This window comes from Thunnus albacares, chromosome 20 (genome assembly GCF_914725855.1).
Source record: "Thunnus albacares chromosome 20, fThuAlb1.1, whole genome shotgun sequence".
Classification (NCBI taxonomy): domain Eukaryota; kingdom Metazoa; phylum Chordata; class Actinopteri; order Scombriformes; family Scombridae; genus Thunnus; species Thunnus albacares.
In genome coordinates this window covers 20,998,141-21,021,027 of record NC_058125.1, presented here as the reverse complement: position 1 = coordinate 21,021,027, position 22,887 = coordinate 20,998,141, and the positions used below count along the sequence as shown (strand labels likewise).

Here is a 22,887-nt window from a genome sequence, read left to right as displayed (position 1 = left end):
TAGACATGGATGGTTAAGTCAGATATTTACAGAGATAATTCATACAAAGACATAAAAGCTTTCATAAGAATATACAGATGATCTCCAGTGGTGGAAATGTTCACATCCTTTACTTAAGGAAAAGTAGAAATACTGCAATGTAGTAAAAATACTCTAAATACAAGTTCTGTATTCAAAATTCAGCTCACAGAAGGGTGACTTTCAGAGTACACTGCTGCCTTAATATGAGCAGCCTTTAAATGTCCCAGCTGGTGGAGGTAAAGCAATCTTTTCATGTATTATTTGTTATTTTTATAGACTGTTGGTTAGTTTAGTCTATAGCGTCATATTTCATCTGCTAATAATGTGATTTATTTGTAAAATATTAATCTGCTGTTACTTCTATAGCTGTCAGATAAATGTGGTGGAATAAAAAGCGTATCAATGACCTCTGAAATTTAGTGGAGTAAAAGTATAATTATAAATGATAAATTCACAATGTAATACTATATACTAATATCTTAATTACTAGTTTATATATTTAGTTTTACTCCACTATATGAACTTTATTGAACATACAGTATGTCAGGTCTATTATTGCACTCAGGCTTTCATGCATCCACACAGCTGTTTAAATGAAGAAACAATATTTAATTTCAAATGTGTTTATTATAGTTAGAATGACAAAAAACTTGAACTTGAAACTTAATACTCAAATAATAAGTACCTCGAAAGGTACAGTACTTGAGTATTAATATAATTCATATTTGCATACAAATTTAAAATTTTACAATTTATGCAGAAAAGTTTATTATTATTATTATTTTTACTTATCTATACTTCATAACATGTAAAATATATTTTAAATTGTATATCTGTTTGTATTTATATTTATTTTATAATTTATACATATATATTTTAAATATTTTTACATGTATACCCTCATACATTTAAAACATGTATAATATATATGATGCTTTTAAAAAAAAAAATATATATATATATATATATCTATTTGTATTTATATATATTATATTTTAACTAAATCTTTGTAGTTAGTCGGAACCATTTGAGGGGTTGGACTCGCTTCCGGAAGCTGTCAGCTGTGAACGCCGCATCAGCTGCAATGAGTTTTGAGTGGCCCTGGCAGTATAATTTCCCACCGTTTTTTACGTGAGTACATTTATAGGACAATTAGTTATGAAAATCGATTAACTCCTCTGAGTAGCCTCCATTGTTTATAAGTTATTAAAGCGAAGTGTTTTGATTTTGCGAGCTAGCGTCGCGTTAGCTGGGTGGCTAAACCGCACAGATTGCTAGGGAAGTGGATTTACTCAGTTAATGGCTTTTTTAAAAAGTTTATATAACAGCTGTAGTCGGTTTCATTCAGCGACTTATTGAGCCTCGACATCATGCAAATATATAAAACCCATCAACATCTAAATAATTTATTGTTATTTGTGCGAGAAGCCGTTAGCTCGAGCTAGCTGTTTTATTTTCAAAATTTAATTAGAGGAAAACCCCTGTAGATGCACCATCTCGTTTTCTATAGTTAAAGTAAATGCATTTGAAAACAAAGAGCAACCAATGAAAATGTCTCCTGTTTCAACTATCAGCGACCAAAAGCTTGTTTACATGGTTACAAACTATTAGCACCAACTGTTATAATCGGTATTACAGCCAATTATGTGCTCCAACAAACTCTGAGACCTGATTTGGAGCTTTGACTATATTACCACTGCAAATATGTAAAATAAAGTCATGGTCACACGCTACATTTTGATAGCTGATAACATCATTTGTCACGATTTTTGATCTCTGGTGGTCAGTAGTGTGCAGGCCTGTCTATAGACACACCTCAGCTGTCAGTATTTCAAGTCTGTCTTAAAACAACAGTCAGGAGCCCAAATGAACATTGAAACAGGTTTTTCTTGCTGTAATCATTCCTCCTGTTCATACTGACTTTTAGAAAATCCCTTCATAATGCACTTACAGTGTAAATGATCTAAAATCTACATTCCTTTTTATCTTGAAAAAAATGTATTTAAAAGTTTATCTGAAGCTAATATGAAGCTGCAGCCGACCAAATGAGTAAAATCAAGTAGATATTATTCACCTTTACAGTCTTTATAGTGCCAAAGTCCCTCTTATCGTTACTATACTTCCACCGCAGCTCAACATTCGGACACCAGACTGTTGTTTTAAGACACAGATGAAAAACTGTGATCCTGTCCTGCAACACAGATACCAAACAAACACATAGCAACATAATCATTTCCTGTGTGCTGAGTCTCAGCTGTGTGTCTTGCGGTAGGTTGATTAATGCACAGTTTGAATTACCACGACTGTGAAACACAGACTGTTGATAAGCTCTATTCTAGGAAGAGTTTCAGTAGATACACCAGTGGTATCCTGTGTGTTGACTGGTATCTACAGTGGTCCCTTTCTCTTCATAAATGCTGATTATTCCGTGTAAATTATCATTAGATAAAATAACAAGGATGAAACAGAACATGATGTAGCAGCCTGCTTTATGCACTATTTTATTGTGGTTAGATATTTAGAAACATCAACACTATGCGGCTGAACGTACGCTGGCCTTGGACTCTTTTGTCTCTATTGCGTTAAACTGAGAGATGTTTCTGATATCTAATCAACGCACATTGATATAAATATATATATATAAAATATTAGAAACACCTTTTAGTTTTAATAAGTTAACACCTGATGGGAACATTATGTAAACCCCTTTGCTTCCTTCCTTCCCTGCACATATCCATTTAGTTTTATTACTGTATGTCTTTAATTATGCAAACAAATCAAAATAAAGACAAACAGTTCAACAGCAACACAAACCACAGCCTCCAAAATGACAATAACGTTGAACTTGTTTGCAGAACTGAACATTACAACCTTCATGAAGGCAGGATTTATCACAGCGCTGCTGGTTTTAGCATCTGAGTGTTTATTTCCCAACTTGCATCAGAGTAAGTTAAGCTTTCATGCTAAAAGTATGTATGTATTATGAGCAAAATATACTAAATTCACAGGTGATCGCTATGCAGAACGGCTGCTATCAGACTCATGTTGCATATGTTTAATGATGTTTTTTCAAATTACTGGTGCCTTAATGTATGAGCAGCCTTAAAACGTTCCTGCTGGTGGAGGTGAAGCACTTTCTTATATCTTTTGTTATTTCCAGGGCTGCAAGAACGATTAATCAATTATCAAAATAGTTTGACTATTATCATTATTACAAGACTATTATCATTATTACATTATATTGCTGTATTATTATTATTATTGTTATTATAATAATTATTGACGCTCTCACTTTTTCTTTCTCTCCCTCCTCTCTCTCTCTTCTTCTGTCACTTTCTTTCACTCACCCCCCCTTCCCCTTTCCCACAATCAACCCATATTGCTTAGTTGCTTTCTACATTTTACTATCTTTTTCATTGTAATATGATGTTGTCATTATTTTTGTTTGTTTGTCTATTTGCTTGATTTGTCTTTTATTTATTTTTTTCCTTCCCACTATGTCTTGTCAACAATATCACCAATAAAAAAAAATAATAATAATAAAAAAAAAAATTATCAAAATAGTTGGCAACTAACCGATTAATCGACTAATCATTGCAGCTCAAATTATATCATGTACTGTTGGTTAGTTTTTATCTGTAACATCATATTTTATCTACTGATGCTTAGATATTTGCTTAATGTGTAAAATATTAATATGCAAAGTTACTTATATAGATGTATCTCGGGGGAATAAAACGTACATTACCTCTCACAGTTAGCGAGGTGTATCTATAGTTCACAAGCTTCCCTTCCAACTACAGCTTAAATCAGACTTAATATTGTAAAAAAAAAAAAAACATCCTGGATGTTTGGTTAAATCTTTTTCTGATGGAGTGAAAGTGTGGGGTTTTTTGCAGTGCTGTTGGCTTCCTGTTTGCGTCGGAGCGAGTGTGTCTTACATGTTTTCGCTCATTTCTTTTCTTCGGACAGGCTACAGCCCAACGCTGACACGAGACAGAAACAGCTGGCAGCATGGTGTTCCCTGGCTCTGTCTTACTGCCGGCATCACAAGCTCTACACCCTGGACGTCATGGAGGCTCAGGAGAGCCCCGTGTTCAACAACAAGAAGATAGAACGTATCCTAACAGCGCACCTGTGGTTCAGTCAAGGCTAAAACATCACAGTAGACTACACAACCGTCTCCTTATTGTTTGCCTAGATTTGTTTAATTTGTATTTATAGGCTTCCTCCTTTTATTGGGATGTAAAATTACATTTAATACACAGGATATTAATGTTGACACACATTACAATGACATGCTTTTTAGTACAATGCTACATCGCTAGCTGCCCTCCGCATCACTGCAGCAGCCTGGTTTGAATTTTAGAGGTTTCCCTCTTGATTTAATTTACTTAAGAGGTCAAAGTGACGGTACAAGAAGTCATAACATGATCACTGAGAACATTTAGTCAGTTTTGAGAGTCAGGTTTTCATATATTCATGCTGCTACAAACCGGCTCGCTAGGAGAAAAAGGAAGCAACATAAAACCAGGTGGTGAAATACAAGAGGCAAACTACCAAAGAAGAAGGGCCTGTTGATGCTGTTCAAATCATAACCCAAACATAACCAGTAGAGGACTCCCGCTGGAGCTAAAACTAACTAACACGAAGAAAACAAGGAAAATAAAACCTCACTTTCTAGACCTAGTCTTTAGTGGCTTTGAAAAACATAAACACAGCAAGAGCGGCACCGAGGCAGAGGTTGTTTATGGCCGTAACACATGTACTGAACACGAGATGAGTGAGTTTCTGTAATTCAAACTAGCTGTTACCGTAGATACTGATTGAACTAAATGTGTTTTAACTTTTTGTCAGTCCTTAACTGAATTCCAGGCAAACTGTCAATGGAAGCGATCCAAGTTGTGTTTGAGGAACTGAGGAAAAAAGGTAAAATTTGTTGTGTCGTGTTGACAGGAAGAATAGTTTGTCTAGTAATTTCATCAGTAATGCATGGGTTTTTTTTTTTTTTTTTTAAATGTATGTTGTGTTGTTTGATCTCAGGGAACCTTGAATGGTTGGACAAAAACAAGTCAAGGTGTTTAGTCATGTGGAGACGACCGGAGGAATGGGGCAAATTAATATACCAGTGGGTGAGTCATCAAATGAGGACACGTACTGTCTGTGAAGCTGTGGGGTTGATAACGGATGAAGAAAATATTCATGCAAACAATAAAATAATAAAGAAGCAGTTCAGTTTGCTGCTGTCACATCGGGTTTGTTACTATTAATATTACTTTATTATAATCAGAAGACCAGCTGAGTCTGATACAACCTTTTTATATGATGTATAAACACAGAATATCTAATGACGACTACAAAAAGGGGAAAAACAAGCGTTCTGCACGTTCAGCTCACTTCAGTAACTGGGTTGCGGTCGACTTTGCTGTAACTGGATTCCTAAAATGTCCTGAAATGAGAAACCCGCTTTCCTCCGACTAGATTTCCCCCCCGGAGACAGACGATATCTTGTTTTTAATCTGCTCTTTAAATACAGCGTGACAGCTTTTTGGCGTGATGAAATGACAGATCATTAGTGACGATGATGCATCCTCGTACTCAAAATAGTTCCGATCGTGAGTCGGACCAAAACAGAAACGGACAGAAAGCGTACTCTAGAAGTCTAAATACATCTGTTTCCACTGCTGAGCTTTTTCAAACACATTACACTGTGAGGATAAAAATGTTGTTTATTCAGTTTTCTATAATTAACAGTGTAAAAATCAATTCAGATAAACACATTTAGATCATGTTGGGTGGTGTTTATGTCAGGTTACTCATCTGTTCAACAACAACAAGATCTATAAACATGATAAACACGGCAGCGGTTGCAGCGCACAAACTCTCACATTAAAACGGCTATAATCAATATTTTTTTATAATAAAAATGTATCAAACAGCAATGATACATTCAGTCAGGAGCATCATCCGTAGTGCAGCTCCTCTCTGCTTTACGCAGCTTCATAGCAGCTCATTGTTTAGCTGTCTGGCTGTTTTGTTTCACTCTCAGTGCTCTCGTGGTGTCATTTTCAGCCGCAGCAGGCAGCTGTTTTCAGACAAAAAGCTCTAAAAAGCCACCACACACTACCTGCTCAGCAGCAAATGGGAAACAGACACAGTTAGCAACTAGCTGATGAACATATTGGAGCATTTAGCAGCTAAAGAGCCAGATATTCCCCTCTGGAGTTGGTAGAGAGCAAAAACAGAACTAAAAGGGAGTGAATATTGGGCTCATATTCACCAGATGGACACAAACACGACTCTAAATGGATGATAATGCTGCTTTGTAACTGCTGCATGTGGAAATAAGTAAAAAAAAAAAAATAGCCAAAAGGTTGTGCACACTTGACTAAAGGCAAAAAGCCCAGCCGGATGGTTAACCATGAGTACTCTGGCTGAATCCAGCAGGCTCCATGCGTGATGACGGCATGCTGTCTGTCCACACATTAGTTACCGCACCTTATGAAATGCTCTATTTATATCCGTGCGCTCCAGATCTCATCCCTCCTGTGTAAAAATTAACTTAAAGGAAGCTTTCACAGTTAATGACGTCGTCTAAGGAGAACTAGTGTCCGTCCACGACTGCTACAGGAAAACACTTGATAATTATGACGTTATTCAGATATGGGCTGTTTTCTCAGAGAGTCACTGTTATTCTGTTGTTTTTGTTTTCTGTTTTCTAATATTTTAGGTCTCTAAAAACGGGATGGTCAACTCTGTGTTTACACTTTATGAATTGTCGCATGGTGACGACACAGGAGGTGAAGGTAAGATGTTTTCAGGCTGTTTTTAAGCACATGTAAAGGAACATTTGCTATGTGACATTTGTAATAATAGTCCACACAATCATAACTTCACATAATCACTGACATCTTCAAAAATAAAAAGCATTTTAATAGTTTTATTTTACCATTTCTAATATGTTTATTTGGGTTTTTTTCGCTCATTTTTATCTCACTTTGCTGTGTTTTTAAATGTGTGTCACTTTTTGTACTCTCAACTGCGTGATTTAATTTAATTGTAGAGCTGAAAGTTTATTATTATTGTAAACATTAACAGTTTATTCTTATCGTACCTTCTGACATAAACAATAATCTGTTTGTCCAGAGTTCCACGGTCTAGAAGAGTGGATGCTGCTGCGCTCGTTGCAGGCTTTACAAACGGAAGGCAAAGCCGAGATCATCACCATGGATGACGGAAAAGGGGTCAAATTCTTTTGAAACGGTGCTGGAATCACACACACACTCTCTGTCTCGGAGCCCTCATACTGTACCTTACAGGCAAATTTTTTTAAAACGTAGCCGTTTGGAGGCTACACAAGGTGCACCTCAAAGCCCAGCACAAGCGGATGCTGGTCCTTGTAATTGTTGTTGCCTTTTGGTTCGCCCAAGCTCAAAGCCTTTTCTTATTGGAAGGGAACCAATATCATTTCTGTTTGGGGGGAAGGGGGAAGAGCATTTAAGGTGACATCATGTTTAAAGTTGCTATACGGAGCATTTGTTGCCATTTAAACATATAATGAGTCTATCATGGGACTAAATACTATCATGTCCTAATACTCTTAGGGAAATTGTTCCCATCAGCTGTAACTTTACTCTTTCTTTATTGTAAATACGACTAGTTTTATTCCCATTTTCCCCAAATTTACTCGGTATAATTAGCTCTGGACCTTTCCTCTGCTGTTGTTCCTCTGTACCAACCAGACGACCCAAAGAAACCCCAGAACAGAACACCAGGGGGACTCTTTATTTTGAGAATAAATGCTTCCAGAAGTGGAACACCGCAGAGACTCGGACCACCAATCCTGACTCAACTTCAGCTGATAATAGCGGACTTCATGTACAGATTGCTGTCATCCTTTTATTGTGCAGTAGCTACTGTGACACTTCTGTTATCCTCTGTCTATATTCAACCTCTTTTTTTTTTCATATCCTGTAGGAAAATAAATTAGAAATTTGCTAAATGTGTTTATTTTCTTTGTGCCTGAACATGCATAAAACTCTTTATTTTTGCCAATATTTTGTGCATAAACATGAAAGATAATGTGAACGGCGTCCCGCAGTGTGCAGACGTGCAGATTTGAACCACAGTGATGGAGATGTTTTGATCCAATATCTGCCTGCAGCTGTGCTGAATGACTACAGACCGGACGGTCCACTCACATCATGTGCTGTGTTGTCCTGCCTGTTGGGGATGATACAGCTCCAGGGAGTCCTGTGTGCGTTTGCTGATAACACCACAAGTGTGTGTGTGTGTGTGTGTGCACTTCTGGGGACAGGTGGGCCCCCATTGTGTGTGTGTGTGTGTGTGGCCTTGGCTGATAGAAGTGTCCTGTTGCTGCAGCAGTACTCAGCGGTGTAGCTCCCCCTGCAGGCCGCACACTCCACCCTCCTAGGCTGCATGGTCTCTCATTCAAGCAAATCAAATGACGACAGACTGAAAGACGCCTGTAGTGAAATGACTCATCAGTTGTATCTTATAAACCTCCTGTTGTCCTGATCAATGAAGGACCAATTAGAAGAGGTGACATTCTGTTCCTCTGCTGCTTTTTTTGCGGACTGGGCTGCGTGATGTCCAGCGAATCAATACAAGGAAATGTGGAAAAAAAAAGATAATTTAATGGATCTCCTTCATATTTAGCTTATGCAAAAGGGGGGGGGGGGGGGGGGGGGGACGACATAATGAAATGTCTGGCTTATAAAGAACATTAGTTGGCACACACTCCTCAAATGATACTTTAATTACTCCCTCTTGGATAGCCTTATTAGCGCGTCAAAGCTGCGAGGGGCGGAGTTGGGAGCGCGCAGTCAGGAGCGCACAGGACGCACAGCCCTCCGAAGCTCTGTTGATATAGGCAGCTCGGAGGTTATGGCTGAGGACTTTGTAAAGAGAAGAGAAGCGGACAACTCTGATTATTTTATAGGAAGTATGCGTTAAAGTTTGTATGCGCAAAGCTTTTATGCGAAATGTTCTTTTACGCAGCAGCTGTGATGAGTAAGTACATTTATTCTTACTTTTATATGTTTTTTTTTACACACTTGGAATATATTTGTAAGGCTCACTATAGCTGCAGGTAATGACAGGTTCTTTAGATAGGCATGTTTAATTTATTCTTGTTAGTCATGTAACAGACCTGTTGCTTTGTGGTCAGCCTTTTGTTTAAAGCCACTGACTTTACTGACATCATGGAAAAGTAATGCTGAGCTTAAAGTAACGGTGCTCTATTGTCTTAACGCCGTTTCCACATTTAGGCTCCGAATCAAGAAGGCTTTGAACCTGCTACAATGTCACACGCACAGGTTGAGATACCAGGACGCGGTTTCCCAGGCCTCTCTATGGATATGACCGACGACTGCTTATCCCGGGTCCCATCCGTGCTCAGGACGCACGGTTTGGGCGCACGGAGAAACTCTTATGGGCTGCAAAAAATTAGTATGGACATTGACTCGCCTCTTTATAGCGGCGCCCTTTCCAAAGCCTTGTCCTGGTCAGCTGAGAATATTCTAACGCTGCCCGAGTCCAGAGCAGAGGATGAAAAAACCGACGACTCTCCACCGTCGCCGTCCCCTGTCTCCAGTCCGGGCACCAGCTCCAACACGCCCCCCTCCAGCCAGGAGCCAGACGCCAGGTCCCTCGGTGGGAACTGGGATCCAGTGCCGAGATCCACCGCTCCGGACGCCAGCTCGGACTCTGAAAATGAACTCGTTCAGAGCAAACAGCACAAGATCCTGTCTCGCATCACGTTTGATACTCAGTGGGAGCAAGAAGAGAAAGAGGATGTGGAGACCAAAGCGGTGGCAACCTCACCTGATGGAAGATATCTCAAATTCAACATAGAGATCGGGAGGGGATCTTTCAAGACGGTTTATAAAGGACTGGACACTGAGACCACCGTGGAGGTGGCATGGTGTGAGCTACAGGTAGGATGGCTTGTATTTTATACATCCTAAACTTTAAATGAACAAGTCAGCAGACTGGAGTTGAGCATCACACTTTTAATTTGTTCTACTAGAAGGAATATTGCGCTTTTATCTGTTATTTAAATCCCTGGATGACTGCAGATACAAGCAGTAAGTCTTCATCTGTGTATTCATGCTCAAAAATTCCCTTTAAGTAAACCTCCATATAAAAACTGCAGTTTTCAGATAAACTTTACACAAGATATACTTTATCTTCCTTTCTGCCCCCCATGCAGCAACAAACCTATAGGTCTGATACAGGCTGACACTTTCCTCGCTCTCCACGCAGCTCTAAGCCCCTCCTCAGTGCATCAGGGTTGATGTGAAGCACCTAATCTACTGTATATTATTCCTTGTTGACCTTGAGTTGGGCTGTGTCAGGCCTGCGCATGTTAACCCAGGTCGTCCTGTCAGCAGTCAGCTCCAACTGAACCACTCTGACTCTACCATGATCCCCTCTAATCTCTGTTTTCATTAACAACCACTGACACCAAGCCTAGCTCTCTAAATTCCTCACGTGCAAACAAAGAGCAACGGAGTAGGAATAGATCGACTTATATTCAGCTTCGATGATCCACTGTCACTTGTTGTGCTCGGTAATAGTGTCACTGACCGCTCTGAAACACTTCCATCCTTGCAGACAGGTCTAAAAGAGATTTGTAAGATCACATCCGGCTAAGTGATTATGCTCACGTGTAACATGTAAACATTAAAAGTAGGACAAGACCAAATAGAGTTTCACATACACTCTTTCTGCCTTATCTAGTCTGATAAAAACATGAAGAGGTGTCTGTGTTTTTTTTTTTTTATGCTGCAGTGTGTTTGGCATGCAGGCACCAAACAGCCTGGGTAACAGCTGCTACTTCTTTTGCTTACATGGTTTGATAGCACAGTGGAGGATTTAAAGATTTAAGCTTTAAGTCCACCCCTTAACATTTGCCATTGTGAGTGACGTGCATCGGTGTCGGTATCTGGTTGCCATGTGAAGCCTTCTTAGGTGAGAAATTGTGCCCTAATGCCCTCTAAACCTCAAAATTAAGCCTTGTGCCACTGACATCGCACTACATACCCACCGGCAACCATCGCTTTTATTTTGATCTGTCAGATCTTCACCATATCGGAAGTTGTTTTAAGATATTGAACATGAAAGCACCTTATCGCTTAAGATGCACAGAGGTAGTCTTTGTGTTGCGTTTTAAGCTCTGCGGGAGGCACCGAGCAGAACACAAGACAGTCAGGGATTATACTGGGGGTGAAGTGAATCTGCCCCCGAAGGCTCAAGCTCCGACAGCGGCAGGTGGGGACTCTTTGCCTCCAAGGGCCCACCTGTCAGTTCACATAACAGGTGTCTGTGTAGAGGAGGTAGAAATAGTCACTCCCAGACTGTGAGAGAGGCACAGATGTCCCTTTTACCTGCACTGTAACCACTCAGGCGAAGATGTTTAACGCCCTGAAGTCAAACACAAGCGAGGGTTCTTCAGAATTTGTGGTTTGACTTTTCTTTTTAAAGCGTAACCCTGTTTTTAACTTTTGTCGCCGCTCTCTGGCTGGGGGCCATGTTGGAAAGAAGCATGCTATTTCATCTCTTTACTTCAGACATGAGCCCCTTTTAAGCTCCTTAATCACTCCTAATAAGCTTAAAGGTGGCCATTGTTGATATGGTGACTGTTGTGATAAGTTGACCTCAAAGAGACAGCTCCAGTCACAGTTCTTAACTGAAAATCACCACTCCCGTCCTCCCCCCGTGTGCCCCTGATTGCCTAAATGAACACAAAAGCTGGCTGTTGGTGGCTAAACATAATCGCTCCTGTTATGTTGACGGAGCAGCAGCCGAAGGTGCGTCATTACAAGTCAGGTAGAAATGCCTTAAGCTCTTTTAACTATGTATTACAGAGCCTAAGCTGTAATCTGCAGGCAATTAAGATCAGCTGTTCAAAAATGTGAAGGCGAATCAAACATCTGCTTTCACCTGATTCACACTTACACAGACAACCATTTTAAATGAGTCCCAGGTGTTTCTGCACGAATGTACTCTCCTGTGTCCGGGTTATTGTCAGTGTTGTTTTTACGGAACACAGGTCCGTCTGGAATGTGTCCACAGGAACCTTTTGTGCTAGCACACAAAAAGTAAACAATACGTTAAGATTCTTCCATGACATGCAACACCAAAGCTCAGCCAGGAAAGTATAAAATACCAGACAGGGTGCATATCAGTGTTCAGAAACTCACAACGAATGGATTAATGACACTGTAATACACCAGATAAGTAACAGATCTTGTTTAAGCTCATATTAGCAACGTTTGGATGCAACACAGATCAGGCAGTCACATGAGAGAAATTAGATATGTACAGTATATAGAACAAGTCTTGTGTCTGAGGAAGACAAAACATTGCTAATACAAGAGAAAGGAAGCCCTGATTTCAGTGTGCATGCTCTTTTCTATTGTATTACTGTTGATTTTTTTATATCTAGCACCTGTCCTGCTAAGGTTTTGCAGATAGTGCAAAGGACTATTCTAACAAATGCACACATTGTCATACTGCTGTAAGACTATTAGACACCAGTCGATATATCTGCATGGACAATATTATCAGCTAATTTTAGTTTATCACAGATATACCAAATATGGGCACATATGTTGGCTGATAAAAACAAAACAAGAAATATCAGTACAGAGATGCCAAAGATACAGTATATTTGAGGTAAGTGTTTCCAACAGTTTGTCCACTAGTAAGCATATAACATATCTTGTTCACTACATATCGTTGTAGCGATTGCTTAATATCCAAATTTAAAGGATCCTTTTCGAAAATATTTGCTTATCTTATATGTTTATGTTCAAAAACTCTTTATCACATTTGTTTAAACTCTCAAATATCCCAATCAATACTTAATCAGCCTCAAAAATCAGTTATTCCCATCGTCTTTGGCTGAAGATCGTGAACAAATGGTTAGGTTCTTGGTCTCTAAATGTCTCTGTCTACTGACAGAATGCTCTACTTTTGATAAATTAACAGCAACTCTACGAGATAAATTTGAATGTAAACTAGACTTTTGGCGCCGATTGTTTAACTTGAGAGCTAATTTCTGATGCTTCTGCAAGTTAACTTGTACAATTTTAAATACACAATAACTTCAAACCCTTTAATACAGTCAAAATGTAAAACATTCACTTCATTTATATACAACACCTTGTATTTGTCGTATTCATTAATCCATTCATTTAGTTTCTTTGCACGCTCTGTGTTGTCCTGTTGTTCTCTTTTTTCTCTAGTTTTTCTTTGTTGTTGCCATTATTTCATGTGTTGTCTAAATAGAATATAGATGGAAATAGTGATTAATGTTAAGAAATGATCCTTTTATTACACAATATACAGGGATTAAGAAGTTAAGGGTTGTGACTGATACAGTTTTAAAGTGAAATCTAATAAGTTGACAGCCATAACGAGACGTAGCTGTAAGTTCAAAGCTGCTTGTTTCTGTTGCTAAAAGAAGCGAGGACACACACAAAAAAAAAACCTCTTCCCAGGTGGCAGCTACCTAGCAACCCTTCCCCCACAGGCCCACAGGTGACTCAGGTGCCCTATAGGAAACGTAAAACTGGGCTTTGAAGGAAATATAGAGGTAATAAAAAATGGATGAGCCATTGTATGGTCCCCTGCCACTTCCATTGATCAACACTGTGTACACAGTATTTGCACAGAGGCAAGAAGAGTTTACAACCTCCTATATCTCTGCTGCTGTATGTCATTGTTATGTCAACTCGCACACAGCTTCTATCCAGCTAACTATTAATGCAACCGCACAGCGAGCTACTCAGTAACTGATAGGAATTAGTGCACTGAGGCATATATCCTTTTTGGTGAGCCCCCCTTTAAAGGGCATTGGTTGCACAATACTTGATCTTATTCAAGGGTAGTTTCCTCCAGCCTACACCAGACACTCATGCTGTACCTTTCATACTTCTATTTAACACACATTCTTTAATCGCACTCTCTATAAACAACTTCACCATGCTCCACTTCACCACCTGTATTTTCTGCACTATCTGTGTTTATGAGGGCCGTGTGTCATGTCAAGGTTGGCTTGAGAGCATTTAAAAAAAAACGCTGCACCCAATTAGCCAATTCCTCGGACGGACACTTTTCTGCTGATTATGACATAACATTAGTTTCAAAAGTTGGTGCACTTGGGTGGTCATGGTTTTTGTAGATGGTCAAATAAGTTTATTTGGTGATTTTTTTTTTTTTTTGGATAATGAAAATACTTCTTTGTGGTAACCCTTTCCTGCAACTCTCTCATGGAGATACTGCACATAGTGTCGGCTGTTGTTCACCAGTTTTTCATTGGTCTCAGGTATAAATAATGTGTCATAGGACCAAGTTTGGCATATATATGTCACCCTAAACTATAATGTACAAGTGATTGCTCAACTAGAAGTAAAATATCTCTTGTGTGATGCAGAGAAATTCAGTAAAAGTAGATTTCATTGTCATCAGTCGGGCCTGTATTGAATCTCAGTACTTTTTAAATACTGAGTGAAACTTTGTCTGTATCACCAAATATCAAAAACTGGCAAGTACCGAAGGTTGGCATCATGTACTGTCAAAATTATAGTCTTGTTGGCTTATTCTTTATACAGGTTGTTCTTGATTTAAAGGTGCAGCATGTAGAATTTAGTGGCATCTAGCGGAACAGACTTGGCAGAAATGAAATATAATATTCATAATTAGTGTATAATCACCTGAAAATAAGAATCGTTGTGTTTTAGTTACCTTATAATCAGCCCTTTATATCTACATAGAGAGTGGGTCCTCTTCCACCGAGCCCGCCATGTTGCACTGCCATGTTTCTACAGTAGCCCGGAAAGGACAAACCAAACACTGGCTCTAGAGAGGGCCTTTTGCATTTTTCGCAAGTTTCGCAGCCACCGTAGGTTCTCCTACACAGTTGGAAGGGGAGGAGGAGGAGTATGCAGTTGGTTGCAATCTGCAACCTCACCGCTAGATGTCACTAAATCCTACACACTGCACCTTTAAATCATAATTATGTGAATTTGTTTATTTGGGCTTCTTGTGCGCTCGTGTACAGACAACATTTAACTTTTGAGAAGTTTGGCCTTTTTTTTTAGATGAAATAAACTATTTTGTAGAAAAACATGTTTATTTCTTAAAGTAAGGGATCGTGAAAAGTATAATTTTGCTGCCAGTATTGAAACTTGGGTATCTCTGGTAACTGTTAATTTCTTGATTAATCAACCAATTGTTTAGTCCATAAATCATCAGAAAACAGTGAAAGATACACATCAGGTGAAATGTCTTCTTTTGACTGATCAACAATCCAAATCCCCAAAATACTCAATTTACTGTAATGTAAGATCAGGAAAAGCAGCAAATTCTCACATTTGAGAACCCACAACCATCAAATGTTTGGCATTTTTACTTGAAAAATTCAATCAATTAACCCTTTAAGTCATGTATCAGACAAAAAGGCCAACTTTCATTGTTTCCAGCTTCTCAGATGTGAAGGTTTGCCGCTTTTCTGTTTTTATGTCATTATGTCATTGTATCTTTTGGTTTTGGACTGTTCGTCAAACAAAACAAGCAGTTTTGAAGATGTCTTTATGGGTTCTGGGAACTGTGTTGATGTTTTTCACTATTTTCAAACGTTTAATAGACCAGAAATAAACAATGAATTGATCCGTCTTTTTTTTTTAAAATCAGTCAGCAGATGAATCAATAAGAAAAAAAGGTTTCAGGCCTATTCTGTTTGTAAGTCAAACAAAGTTACCTAAGGACAAAAGGAAGCGGGGGGGGGGGGGGGTTTACATCACCCCTGCTGTAGTACAAGTTGGAACCATTACCGCTGCAGTGAAAGTTGGCTCATGGAGTAGAAAGAGCTGGAAACTGCTCAGTTTACGTTTTAGCTCAGAGTTTTAAAGCTCATATAATAGCACCAGATCAAATTAAAGCTGTGTAAAACCTTATTAATGTGTTGCTACTGGGTCTGCACAGTTTGTATTCTGAGTTATGAGGTTAAACAACAAAGCATAAATCTAGTTTGGCACAAACTCTAGATTTTGGTTGCCCCCATCTCTCCCATGCTAGCTTCATAAAAGCCTAGCTGTGTAACCTTTATCTGAATGTGGCTAGTGTTCAGTGACATAACACAAGCTGTGGGCTTCCTATCAGTTCCTCTGTGGCCAACATCAACACTGTCTTTCCTCGCAGGGCCAGCGGTGCAGCGAGATCCAGCTTATCAGGGTCAGCCAATGTTCTCGGAGGAGAAAGTGAAGGAGGCCCACAATGATAGCCTACATTTACACATGCCAGCACGTCACTTTGACGTGAGGGCTGTTTGTTTGTTTGCATTAGCTCTGCAGAGTCCTGAAAGGAAGGCCACACTGTGTCACCTATAAAACATGTACTGTACTAAATGTGCACTCATTTGGTGATTGCTCTGCAAGATATAGCCGGTCTGTATCGTATAGTATGCACTCAGCGTAGGAACTAGATAACAGTGTCCCATTGGCTGCTGTTGATAGTATGTTACAGTCTCTACTGTCTGTTACTGTTATTAAGGGTGGATAGGTACAAGCTGGGGCAGCACGGTGGCTCTGTGTTCAGGGGCCGGAGGCTGTGTCAGAGTTGCTGGTAGTTGTGAAGCATGATTGTGTGTTTCTATATGTCTTAGCTCTGTGGTAACGTGTCCAGGGTGTAACCCTCCTCTCAGGCAATGCATGCTGGGATAAGCTGCAGTGCTGTTCAGTAACCCTGAATATCTCAATATAAGCAAATGGCATGTAGAAACACTCTCGCTGGCTGTTCGTACTTACATTTCTGTGTCGTAGCATATTTTATTTAGTAAATATGCTAAATTAAATATGTTTTCCCTGATTAGTAGCTTGTTAGTGGTGTATTTACTTTATTAAATCTAGAGCTGCAACAATTATTTGATTAATCAATTAATTGCCAACTATTTTGATTATCAATTAATTCTTTTGATTAGTCTTCTACGACAGTAAACTGAATATCTTTGGGTTGTGGGCAGAATAAGACATTTGAAGATGTAACGTTAGGTTCCTGGAAACAGGAATCGACATTTTTCACCATTTTCTGACATTTTATGGACAAAACAACTAATTGATTAATCAAAAGTTTAATCGATAATGAAAATAATCATTAGTTGCCACCCTAATTAAATCTAAAACATGTCTAAACCAGCAGTAAGATAGTAACATATAATTAAGCACAGTAAACAAATAGTAATGTAAAATACATCTGTTTTATGTGTAATAAACCAAAGTATTTTAGATGCAAGTTACATAAACATTCATATTTTTTAAGAAACCATATTATTCTGTTTAAGAGGAAATAAAATCATGCGTTTACACTAGCTCCAGTAAGCTCATATAAGCTTTGATTAATAGGAAGCTAAATATAATAACCTAGATAAGCCAGTGTTATTCAGGTTACGGGGAAATACAAACACAATAATCTGACTTTCTGTTTGTTTTTCTATTCTGTGCAAGGAAATAACAAATATCCAGAATATTCTGTGAAGTCATAACAGAGAATATATATATAAAAAAAAAAACTTCCTCTTGCCTCTTGTCATAGTAATAAACAAATTAAAAAAATGTATTTTTCAAGACTTTGAACTATCAGCAGTTCAAAGCCTTTCAACTGGAACAGCACATAAGTCTGCCAGACACAGACTGGCAACAGTTAGTGGAAAGAACAGATTAGAGACTGGTTCTCCATCTGCCAGATGTAATGACTGAACTATTGTACTTCAACATACACAAGTGTGCCATGTGCAAAAGCTCTGTCTCTACTGAGTCGCTGCTTTTATTGGGATACCTCCACTGATCGATTCTTCATATGAGAGTTTTAAACAAGTAGTCCAGGTTTGATTAAAGTTTTCCAGCTACCAGTTATAGTTTTCTGGTGACCCATATTTTATACGGTCACCAGCTCTGTTTCATGTTTTTGTCAAATGGAGCTGAGCAGAAAGCTTGTTTCCTGTCATCGGGTTTATCCTCAGAAACTTGGAGATCTTTTTCAAAATGACATCAATATGCATTCCTCTGGAACGATGATGATGGTGATAAAACTTGAGAAGAACAAGAAGAAGCTTTTGTATTTACAGTAATCACATTGACTCAATCTTTTAAAGGAGCACAGGATTTGGATTTATCCAACAAACGCAACATCCTCTTTGAATGTGTGTCCATGTCCTGGAATGACATGTGTTGTTGTCTCAGTCAGATTAGCTCCTAACCCCCTCCCTACCAATGGATGTCAAAACTATTCTTCATAAAAATGATTCCTAACACCCTTGAGGCGTATATACACAGAACAATAACAGCAATTTTGCAGGATACTTGCATGTCACACTCTGCAAGATGGGTATAAATAAATCTTGGTCGCAATCTGTGTCAGACAGAACAACATCAGTGTGGCGGCGCTATGTATCGTAGCGCTATGACACATCATAAACTTGCAACATCCATCTGCATCACTCTCTTGAAAAAGAAGCAACAATTTAATAAGGAACTTACAAATGACAGAAAACAAGCTTTGTCCATAGTGCTGCTTCTATTTTCTCATGTTTTACTACTGTATATGCAAAAATGGTGTGTATGATGTTGGTGCCTCCTAGTGTATTATCCAGTCTAATATCATTTTGTGCCAGATTTGTCTCGTTGCAATTGGTTGGTTGTTTTTCAAGTATTTTGGGGGGCATTTTAGCCTTTGTTTTATGGCGGATAGTAGAGAGGTGACAGGAAATGAGGGGCGAGAGAGGAGTGACAACATACAACAGAGATCTCCAGCAGGACTCAGCAGTCATTTGGCCTTAAATGTTGGTCAGTGACAAAGCTCTTTGGTCACCAAAGCTCTAAATCTGTAATCTGTAGACAAGTCAGTTAATGCTCTGCGATTTAGGAGCTCTGTTTTTTGGATTGATGACCAAAGATTTCGCTGTGTTTCTTTCATGATTAGCAAGTATTGTCTGGGACAAAAAAAAATCGCAGTGTGTAGTGGCCTCTAGAAAAAAAAAAACAGTCAAAAGTGCACTTTGGAAAAATGTCTTCTCTACACGATGTTTTCAGTATTAAAAGTGAGACTGTATGGTTGTTCCTTTGAGGGAAAACATGTGGTCATGCTGCAGTGTGAGCCCAGGAGAAAGCCTGAGTCCTGCTTCCTAAACAAACCAAAAGACCTCTAGTTTTAATAGCTGTTGGGGCTCTGAGGCCATAGTTGGTAAAGGAAAAGACTGCTCCACAGGGTAACCTCTGGTCATTTCTGAACTGACCGTGTGTGTCAGAGCGTGCAGGACGGAGGTGTCAGGAGTGTAAATGTGCTCTAAGCTGCCATGTGAGCCCTGGCATGAATCAGCCATTGGTTGTACAGTAATGGCTCTACCTGTTTGGGGTCCGGCACCTTGCAATATCCATCAACAAACACTGTAATGTGTTTTCTCAGTCAACAGAAAACATTAATTTGTGTTCCGCCCCCAACGTGAACTGTGCTGTCTTAGTTCACATTTATCTCGAAGCTCAGTGGGTTTCTAAAGTTGGTTGCTCTCAAAATATCCGTCGTTTTTTACCTTTTTTTGACAGAGTTGACCAGTTGAGTAGAGGATTCATAAATCATTTATGTTGTTGCCTTCCTGTGACAAGGGCACCGCTTGCATACCATCACTTTGTAAACTATGTCTGGTCCTGGTTGCTAGTGGCACTTGATAGTATAACACTATGCCGCTGCCTCCCCCTGCAGCCAGAAACTTAAGTAGAGGACAAATAAACCAGTTAGCAAACATACAGTTTCAACATGGAGCACGTGCCTCATGTTTCATTTCAGTTGAAGGTTTCATTTTGTTTAGATTGGCAGACGTTCATGAAAAACACATCTATACAAAACAACACAACGCATTTTTTATTTAATTATGAAGTGAATAAAAGAATATTGCAATTCTTTGCAGATACTTGGAATTTCAAGTGATTTTTATCAGCTTTAACTTCATAAAAAGTAATATTAAAAAAGACAAAAGCGCCCCGAGATGAAAGCACTTTGTCTGGCTGTTGCAGAGCCCGCGGTCATAACAACTTCAAAAGGCTTTGCGCTTATGCTTTCCTGGTCCGACCTCAGTCAAATACTACAGGTACTTCCCAGAAAAGCTTAGCATACTGTCCTGCTCGAAGCACCAGATGTTGTGGAGCTTTTTGCACCGGGACAGTTCAGATAGTGACAGCTATGTTGTCATCTGTTGAAAACTATATTTGATAATGATGATGATGATGTGATAATGATTCGATGTTGATTTAAATGCTGCTTGTGAGTGTCTAGAGACTAGTGGCTGCCAAGATGGAGGTCATAAGATACAGTAGAGGAAGGGAGGTGTGTTTTTTTTTTAATCTGTAACTAGTGGCTTTATCAGTGATTGACTGATCATTTACAAATACTTTGCAGGTCCTTTACAAGCCATTTATAAGAACAATTTACCCTCAGTTGATGTTTTTCCTCCTCCAGCCTGACTCTTACTTCTCTAATGGACTGTTTGACAACTTACCTTCTATAAAGGAGCTGCAGAGCGTCCTGAAACCAAAATCCATTTATTAACAACTGCAGACTTGATACATTATTGTAAAAACTATTGTTAGAAACCCATGAGCATTTATTTCAACTGCGTTATTTCCAAATAGAAAGACAAAATACCAGGCAGTTTTTTCACAACCTGGCAACCCAAAAGTTGTCCACAATAAAACTATTTGTTTTAACTTGTAAACCCTCTCTTCTAAACTTTCTTTTTCGTTCTTGTGAAATATCTGATAATTATACGTCTTCAGGCCTGTAGATAATGATTGAAATGAATTAGGCCTTCCTTAAGTAATTATTAGCTTTATGTCATTTTAAAACCACAAGCCAAAAAGATTGGCAACCACTGGTCTATCTCCCCTCATACTTGTATTTTCTCTCTCCTACTCTGCAAAACCAGCCTATGTGACACTAAATTAAAATGAACCAGAAAAACAAGTACATACAAATACAGTTTAGCTAAGATCTTTCAAACAGTTACTGTGGAAAAAAAAGAAAATTGGCACCAGTAGATCTGAGGAATCTGCCCAAGAGGGACATACCTTTAAGACCTGCGAGATATGGATTGACGTTAACTTGTTGAGGCCTGTAGTTTTTTTTAACAGTAGCCCGGTTGATAATTATCGTAAACATTTTAAAATACCTATTTGATTAGGACTGAGATAATTCTTGTTGTGAGATTGGGAGTTTGAGGGTTACGTCCGAGAACGTCAGCAAACAGATAAAAATTTTAATTGTGAGGAGGCGAAGAGGTTGGCACATCACAGCATATTAAATTCAGCCTTTTTGGCATACGGTATAATATGCGGATGACGTGAATTCGTGTGCAATAAAATAAAATGACATATATCTTAGTAGCAGTAAGTGATGGAGAAGGCTCTCTGTTGTAAAGATGTACGGATTATTGTTTTGGCTGCCGTAGCTGCGTGGCCAGTTTAATCAGGTTTAAGAGCCTACAGGTTCGCCTTGGCCCTTTATAGTGGTAGAAGACGTAACCGTGACGGAGCATGACAGGCTGTTACATCCTGTGTGCCAGTGTACCCAACACACTATTTTCAATAATGATCCTCATTGTGCGAGATAAGGAACCGCTAAATATATGTTGTTTATTTATGGAAGTGGGAGAATCTCATGTGACACATTACTTGTTTATTGAATTCTCTCACAGTTGCTCCATTAAGTGGGTTTTTCACATCAATCGGGGAATATAGTAGAGTAAGTTATTAACAAGCAGACTGGTACATTATGTTTTAGCTCGTATTAATTGCTTCAGCTTTGCAAAAACATGCATTCTGTTAGATTTCGGTGCTTCAAAGTGCTGTTTTAGTTTGTCGTCTTGATAAAAAATATTGTTACATCATTTTAAACTCTACTCATCACAGAAAGCGTGTCATCATAATTGTGCCTGATTACATAACCAAGTTAGATTGAATGACCCATAACTAAGCCCTTTCCGTTGTTTTGCTGCTTCTCCAAGTCATCTTGTTGACCCGACTTCGCTGTGCTGTGTTTTTGAAGACAAAACTCTCGCAGGCCGTGTCCTCCAGGCGTCTTGTGATCTTTCTGTGGTTCGCTGGGTTTGACTGAAGAGGACAAAATGTTTGTTCCATTCACACTCTTTACTTCAAATGCCACCACACTGGGAGAACCGCTGATACACTCTCCCTCCAGCATTTCAAAGCTTCCTTCCCCTCGCAGGGTTATTTGACCAGATTGCGTCTTCTCGTCTGAGACGGGGTCAGAGGTTCGCTGAAATGGGTCACAGGTCAAACTGATCTTCACTCTGTCGCACACGCACCACAGCCAAGCTGAGCATTATAGTTATAAAGGGAGCATTGTTTATGAATTACTGCTAAGTTATTGTCTGTAATTAGCCTGGGTAAGTCCCTTAACAACTTATATATTCATATTTACACTGAAAGCCTTTAATGGACACCTACAAGCAACTGTCTTTGTCATTCCCATAATCACAAACTGCCAAAGAAGAAGCACAACAAAAGACAATGATACAGCGCTTATAGAAGTGAAGAATCAGGTGGATCAGGTTGGTAGCATGCAAGGAAAAGTTACCAATTACTGTAATTGTGCAATACATCGCTCAGCTTGAAAGGCGGAGAGGATTATTTATGAAGAAGAGTCTCAAAGGACCATACAAAGTGCTGCACCGTTTATAGAAGACTGAGGTTTTAGTGAGTTACTAAAAGCAAACATGAGACAGGTTGAGAGATGTTAAGAATAACAGAGTAAATAGACTAAAGCTACTGG

At 39.0% G+C, this 22,887-nt stretch overlaps 2 protein-coding genes across 4 annotated transcripts in view; both read left to right on the top strand.

The window, feature by feature from the left end:
* Positions 1 to 1,049: 1,049 nt before the first annotated feature.
* Positions 1,050 to 8,023, top strand: vps25 (vacuolar protein sorting 25 homolog). The gene is made up of 6 exons (XM_044338571.1): positions 1,050 to 1,152; positions 3,994 to 4,139; positions 4,897 to 4,950; positions 5,065 to 5,153; positions 6,752 to 6,827; positions 7,168 to 8,023. The coding sequence occupies exons 1-6, from the start codon at positions 1,106 to 1,108 to the stop codon at positions 7,278 to 7,280; spliced, it is 525 nt and encodes a 174-aa protein (XP_044194506.1). The 5' UTR covers positions 1,050 to 1,105; the 3' UTR covers positions 7,281 to 8,023.
* Positions 8,024 to 8,845: 822 nt separating this feature from the next.
* The window catches only part of wnk4a (WNK lysine deficient protein kinase 4a), a 46,900-nt gene continuing 32,858 nt past the window's right edge, over positions 8,846 to 22,887 (top strand). The window contains exons 1-2 of one of the 3 annotated variants that reach the window (XM_044337105.1): positions 8,846 to 9,054; positions 9,312 to 9,980. In XM_044337105.1, coding sequence (XP_044193040.1) covers positions 9,345 to 9,980 — 636 coding nt within the window. In that variant the 5' untranslated portion in view covers positions 8,846 to 9,054; positions 9,312 to 9,344. The remainder of the gene's footprint in view (positions 9,055 to 9,311; positions 9,981 to 22,887) is intronic. The other 2 variants (XM_044337104.1, XM_044337106.1) reach the window with 2 other exon arrangements.